The following is a 6,787-nucleotide window of genomic DNA, read 5'->3' as shown; positions in this document are numbered from 1 at the left end:
GAGAAGATTCCAGACAGGCTCGCAGAGGCACGGGCAAGGATGGAACGGAGCCGGGAGCTCAGTGGGAAGAGGGGCAGCCCGCACCGCCCCCGGGATGTCACCGGCGCTTCTGGGAAATGTAGTTCTTAGCCGCATCCGCAGCCCCGGGCTCTCGGAAGGCGGACTACAGTTCCCTTCAGCCTTGGGAATGCTTTGTGCAGCGCGCTTGCGCGGTGTGGCGGCCGATGCCGCTATAAAGGCTTGTTTTCCTGGGGGGCTCATGCTCGGGAGTGTGGTTGAGCGGCTGGCGCGGCTGTCCTGGAGCAGGGGCGCAGGTAGGTGATGGCTGCTGCCGCACCCCTGCCCTCCAGCTCGGTTGTCACGGGGATCACCGCTTTGCATTTCCTCGGGGCGTGGCGGGATGTGGCCAGGGCTACGAGCAGTTCGGGGGACACTGGAGACTTGGGGAACGGGGTATGGCCTCCCCTTGGTCTCCTGCCGCCGCCTCCTAGGCCTGTGAGCCCGGGGTCTGGTGACGGGGTCGTGTGCTGGAAGACAGGCAGGTAGGGTTGGGATGAGCGGGCAGGGACGCGGGCTACGTCTCTGGCCGCAGCCGCCAGGGGGCGCTGCGCCCGTGGGCCGTGGGTGTGGGTCGCGCTCGCCTGGCCAGGCCGGAGCGGGCTGTGGGAACGCCCTAGGGCCCGGGCATCCCAGGCGAAGCCCGTCTGAGAGAAGCGCCCACCCGGGAGGCTGTGCAGTGGGCGGCTCAGGGCACCATGCTCAACCCGCAGCGGAGCCGCCAGCGACCTTCGAAGTAAGTCATCCCCTTCGTTTTTGCAAGCGGGTAAATGGAGGTACGTGACATAAGCACGCGCAGCAAACCCGTGGCTGAGCCGGGAACGCAGCCCAGATCTCTCCACGGTCATCCAGTGCTCTTTTTCACTTCTGCCACGCAGAGCTGCGGGTGGCTTTGTGTTTATCACACAGGGGTCATTTGGTTTCTGCACAGACGGAGAGGCTGGAGGCAGGTGGGCACAGGAACGACCGGGAAAGTTTCAGGAGGTCTTGGAGGAGGAGATGGCTAGGTTTTACTGGGGTCTGCAGCGTGCATGAAAGGTGAGGCTGCTTGGAGACGCAACAAGTGGATTACAGTGGGTGTGGTAAATACGTATCCCTTTAGCGTGGTGTCTTCCTTGTGTAGCTTGAGGGCCTGGCGGTGATGGAAACTTACTCAAGAGTGTTGGGATGACTGCAGCTTGCACACACCAGTCTGGCTAGGCAACAGTTCGTGTAGTCCCGTGCAACTCTCCTGCTGCCATGCAGTTGAATCAGTATCATTGTGTAGGGAGACTGTCTACACTTTAATCAGTGGAAAGAGAATCTTGGTAAAAAAAAAAAAAAAAAAGGGCAGCTAAGTGGCCTCAACCCTGTTGGGACTTCTTTGGGGTTCTCCCACTTTGATTATTCTGCTTCTACCATTGTACAGATCTGGACAACAGGTTTGTTTTCTACAAACAAAAATCCCTTCTCTTTCTTCCTCTCTTGATAGCTGAGGCAAGCGAGCATTTAAAAAAAGATTTTCCAACAACTTCAAAGGAGAACACGAGAAGATAGGGAAATATAAATAGTATCAATAAAAAGGCTGACCTGGGGATCTATCCTTGCTTGCTTGCTTCAGACTGGGGCTTTGTTTCTTTCCAAACCTGTCAGGATTCCCAGCTCTTCGCCGGCCTCCACGTGGGGTGCCCTCTTTTATGTTCCAGATACACAGACGATGGTGTCCTTATGTTCAAGGCCATAGACAGTAACTTTGTGCCTACTTTGGGCCTGCCTGCTCTCTTGATTGTGCCTCTTTTTCCAGGAAAGTAGAGATGAGTGTGTTAGAGATAATGGAACACTGTTCCCCACACCCTTCATACATAGAATAACTTAGTCCCTTAGGATAGTTTAGCAGTGTCTACCACAGCAGTCACTCTGGGCACAAAACGGTCATTATTTGTGTCATAACAGGGAAGTCGTTTTGTCCCTGCCTCTCTCTGCTCCTGTGCTCCACTGATTCTGCCTTATCCTTTGAAATAAAAGTGGTTGAAAGAATCTTTGGTTATCATGGGTGCTTAGATAATTGAGATGATGTTCGTGTTCTTCTTGACATGGCATTTCGTATAGTGGATGAGTTCCAGTGACCACCTCTCTTTCAAACCGCTCACCGCCCCAACCCCCACCTTTAAAAAAGGTAGCACTAATCTTTTCCTTTTCCAGATAATCAGCTAAGCTAGGGAACCCTTGAAGGGGAAGGTTAGACTTCCGTGATTCTCGTAACAAGAAGGTTACACTGATCTACAGCTACAGCTCAACACTGGGGACACTGGCAGATGCCAGGTCTGTTTATAGTTTAGCCTTAATGAGGTCTCAATGACGTGATTGCTGCGCTCTGGCTTGGTGAGCCGCTGTTCTTTATGGTGTAGTTTGTCATTGGACAAGGTGACTTTTTTTTTTTTTAAAGATAAGTAACAGCTATAACAACTTAGGGTACTTGAACCAGAATTCTGAAAGGCAAGAAGTCAAGCTTTCTTTGGACTGGAAACCTGTCTTTGCGGAGGAGATTTAGTCTTTTTTATTTAGAGGATTACTAAGTGTTCTCTTTTTATCTGACACCCTAAAAAATGCATTATAATGGTTAGAATTTTGTGCTGCAGAAGTAGTACTTTTAAGTCACAGCGATAGCTAGGGATTTATGGAATCCAGAAAGCAACACGGCTACACGTCTTTAATTTCCTTTGGAGGCTAGTCTGAAAGGTGTTTTCTCAGCTTGTCTCTGGGGGGCTGTGACCCTTCTTAGAGGGGGGAAACATTTTAGAGAAGTATGTATGTGTTTTTTGTTTTTAAGTGACCTGAGTTGACACAGGATCTTGATTAGACTTAGCCAGGCAAGCAGTGGTTTAGAACAGAGTTTCAGGTAAAAACTAGGTAAGACTTAGTAATACAGGGTGGGGAATTTGTTTTTGTTATTGTTTTTTAATAACAGCTTTATTGCCGTAGGATTTATATGCCATGAAATTCACTCTTCTAAAGTATACAATTCAGTGGTTTTTTTTCAGTGTATTCACTGCATTGTGCAACCATTAGCACTATCTAGTTTTAGAACATTTTCAGTACCCAGGGAATTTGTGTTTGAAGTTAAGTTATAATATTGTTTTAACTGTGTAACTTCATGGAGCTTTAAAATAACACCAGCTAACCCATTAGTTAATTATAAAAAGGCAGAGATGGAATATATCATTGGTAGAATAAGTGTTCGGTAAGTTTTTATTTAGTAAAATTTAGTGGGAGAAATGATGTCCACTTTAAAATTGTGGAGTTTTTAATACTTGGGACAAACTGAAATTGTTTCTATGAAGTCTTTAAAAAAAAAACGAACCTATCTATATGCTGTATACACTGGATTTGAGCTTAGTTGAAGAGAGTGGGTGTCTCTTTACTAGTGTGTTTACTTTTTCTAAATTTTTTTCCCTTAGAAGTGGGAGAAGGTAATTTTTCTTGATTCTCTTATACTGAATCTTTTTCTTTAAAAAAAAAATGAAACGAAAATCTTTGAACATTTTTTGAAAATTAATTTTTGTAGCTATAACAGTAGAAAGTTTTAGTACTTTTGCCTTTTCTCCCCCCCCCCCCCCCCGTATTTTAAGGCACTTGAACATATGGTTAAGTACTGTTTAGGAAATAATCTATTTCTTGATGAATTTTTAATTTCAGGAATTCTGATGTGAAACTAAGAGTCTATGAGCCCTGGAACCTCCACTCAGAGAAGATGAAGGATATTGACATAGGAAAAGAGTATATCATCCCCAGTCCTGGGTACAGAAGTGTGAGGGAGAGAACCAGCACTTCTGGGCCGCACAGAGACCGCGAAGATTCTAAGTTCAGGAGAACTCGACCGGTCAGTTTCCTTTCCTAAGAGTCTCTTATCTGCTTATTGTACTAAAACACGTCTTGTTTTTTTCATATAATGCGTAATTTAGAAACTTATTTTTTGGCCGGGCATGGTGGCTCATGCCTATAAACCCAGCAGTTTGGGAGGCCGAGGTGGGTGGATCACCTGAGGTCAGGAGTTCGAGACCAGCCTGGCCAGCGTGGTAAAACCCTGTCTCTATCAAAAGTACAAAAATACCAGGCATGGTGGCAGGCGCCTGTAATCCCAGATACTTGGGAGGCTAAGGCACAAGAATCGCTTGAACCCGGGAGGCAGAGGTTGCAGTGAGCTGAGATCATGTCACTGCACTCCAGTCTGGGTGATAGAGTGAGACTCAGTCTCCAAAAAAAAAAAAAAAGTATTTTTCTTTATTGACTTTAGGTTACTGTTAAAAATTTATGGTTATTTATGAGTCTCTGGTCCATAGTAAGCACTCAATACGTGGAAGAGAGGCTGACTTTCAGCCTCCCACCTGATCTGTGCTGAGCATTCTCCTCTTTTTCGCTTTTACTCTATGTTGGTGCCTTCTGAAAAGGCTGTGCTTAAGAGAAGACAACTTATTGAGGAGGAGGGGGTCGTGGGGGCGACGACAGAGAATATAAAGCCAATTAAGCTTCATTCATGTACCTAAACAAACTTGGTGTTTTCTTCTACTTTCTGTCATCCGTGTTTAAAATGTGAATCTGGCCAGGTGCAGTGGCTCACGCTTGTAATCCCAGCACTTTGGGAGGTTGAGGTGGGTGGATCACTTGAGGTCAGAAGTTTGAGACCAGCCTGGCCAACATGCTGAAACCCTGTCTCTGCTAAAAATACAAAAATTAGCTAGGTGTGGTGGCAGGCACCTGTACTCCCAGCTACTCAGGAGGCTGAGGCAGGAGAATCACTTGAACCCAGGAGGTGGAGGTTGCAGTGAGCTGAGATCACGCCACTGCCCTCCAGCCTGGGCAACAGGTGAGACTCTGTCTCCAAAAAAAATGAAAAATAAAATAAAATGTGAATCCTTTGGAGAGACTCAGATTTCAGAACAATTCTAGATAGTTGTGGGATACTCAGTATGATTTTCAAGCGAATTCATAAGTTAAGCAGTCTTTAGATAATAATCTAGTTTCCTCCAAGGGAAATAATGAAGATGCATTTTCACCTGGAGAAAATATTCTTTTTCCTGCGGAAAAAAAATATATCTTTTCTTAGAAAAGTACCTAATAAAGCAGAATGGACTAGGTTTAGGAAGTTGAGGTTTATGTTGGTGTATTTGTTATGAGAAAATTTGAGAAAGGTACAGACTTTGCAGCTGGCACTGACCTTTCTTTAGCCTGATACTATGTTTCCCTCTTTGGTTGTGTTAAAGCCATTGCTTTATTAATTAACATTTTCTTGCTAATGAGTCTTCTCTGTACCCTACTGTGTATTATCGAATGCTTTTCCGTTCAGGTTTAACTTCAAAGAAACAGGCTCAATGTAATCAGTGTCAAATACTTCTCGTGGTGCCAGTTTTATAACTTCCTCATGTCCTTTTGTCTAGACCTTATGTTGATTAAACATCTGTCGAATACCCTCTGAGTGCTAGACACAGTTAGTGTAACAGTTAAGTCTAGAAAATGTCAGAAGGTAACATTGGGGCAGGGCCTTAAAGGGCAATTAGGTGGGGAGGCTTTTTAGGCAGTACAAGTATAGACCCAAAGGTATGGAAAGAGCATATGGCATGTTGGGACTTTGGATAAGCTACTTACGTCATTTGTATATAAAATGGTGTTGACAGTAGTACCTGACTCATGGGATCACTGAGGAGTAAGTGAGATAATACATATAAAATGTTTAAAATGGTACCTGGCACATGGCCAGTGCCCAATAAATGTTAGCTCTTAGAACTAGTTGTTTAGGGTGTAGGATGTATAAAGGGATTATAGGTTGGGGGAAATTCTGCATGCCATGCTAAGAAATATTTCACTGTAGGCATTGGGGAACTATTGGAAGTTAATGAGATTAAAAAAAAAAAAACCTTCTTATTTTGAGCTAACTGTAGATTTATATGTAATTATAAAAAATAATATAGAGATCCTGTATATCCTTCATTCAGTTTCCCCCAGTGGTAACATCTTGTATAACTATAGTCCAATAAATATCACAACAGGATATCAATGATTGACATTGATATCAATGACATTGATTGACATTGGATATCAATGATTGACCTTGATACAATCCATTGACTTTAGGATTTCACCAGTTTTATATGCACCCTTTTTTGTGTTTGTGTGTGTGTGTTCTATGCATTTATTTAAAGGTGTAAATTTGTATGACCGCTTCCACAGTCAGGATGCAAAGATTCCATCACAAGGATCTCTCGTTACCCTTTTATAGCCACAGCCATGTCCCCTCAACCTCAGTCTCTGGCAACTGCTAATCTTTTCTCCATCTCTGTAATTTTGTCATTTTAAGAATGCTATATACATTGAATCATATAGTATATAATCTTTCGAGATTGCTTTTTTCACTCAGCTGAATTCCCTTGAGAGCCACCTAATTTTGTTGTGTGCATCAATAGTTCTTTCCTTTGTATTGCTAAGTAGCATTCCATGTTATAGATGTACCATAGCTTCTTTAACCATTCATCTGTTGAAAGACATACGGGTCATTTCCAGTTAATGGCAATTATAAATAAAGGTACTCTGAACCTTCAGTTACGGGATTTTGTGTGAACATAGCTTTTATTTCTCTGGATTAATGCCCAGGACTGCGATTGCTGGGTCATATGGTAAGTGCATATTTCGTTTTGTAAGAAACTGCAGTACTCTTTCCCAGAGTATCTGTGCCATTTTACATTGCCACCAGCAATGA

General features: G+C 43.9%; 1 protein-coding gene across 11 annotated transcripts in view; it reads left to right on the top strand.

Moving 5' to 3' along the window:
• The first annotated feature begins 259 nt into the window (after positions 1–259).
• ABCC5 (ATP binding cassette subfamily C member 5) overlaps positions 260–6,787 on the top strand; it is a 95,655-nt gene continuing 89,127 nt past the window's right edge. For 5 of the 11 annotated variants that reach the window (XR_012430908.1, XM_005546512.4, XM_065540279.1 and 2 more), the window contains exons 1-2: positions 623–793; positions 3,733–3,916. Coding sequence is in view for 10 of the 11 variants with exons in the window: in XM_005546512.4 (XP_005546569.1) it covers positions 756–793; positions 3,733–3,916 (222 nt within the window). In the remaining variant the exon portion in view is untranslated. Of the gene's footprint in view, positions 315–377; positions 543–622; positions 794–2,505; positions 2,947–3,732; positions 3,917–6,787 lie in introns of those variants that run through there. The other 6 variants (XM_005546513.4, XM_065540280.1, XM_074031509.1 and 3 more) reach the window with 3 other exon arrangements.

The sequence above is a fragment of the Macaca fascicularis genome, chromosome 2 (genome assembly GCF_037993035.2).
Source record: "Macaca fascicularis isolate 582-1 chromosome 2, T2T-MFA8v1.1".
Taxonomy (NCBI): Eukaryota; Metazoa; Chordata; class Mammalia; order Primates; family Cercopithecidae; genus Macaca; species Macaca fascicularis.
Note: the sequence above shows the minus strand (reverse complement) of the source record. Positions and strands in the feature narration are given on the sequence as shown.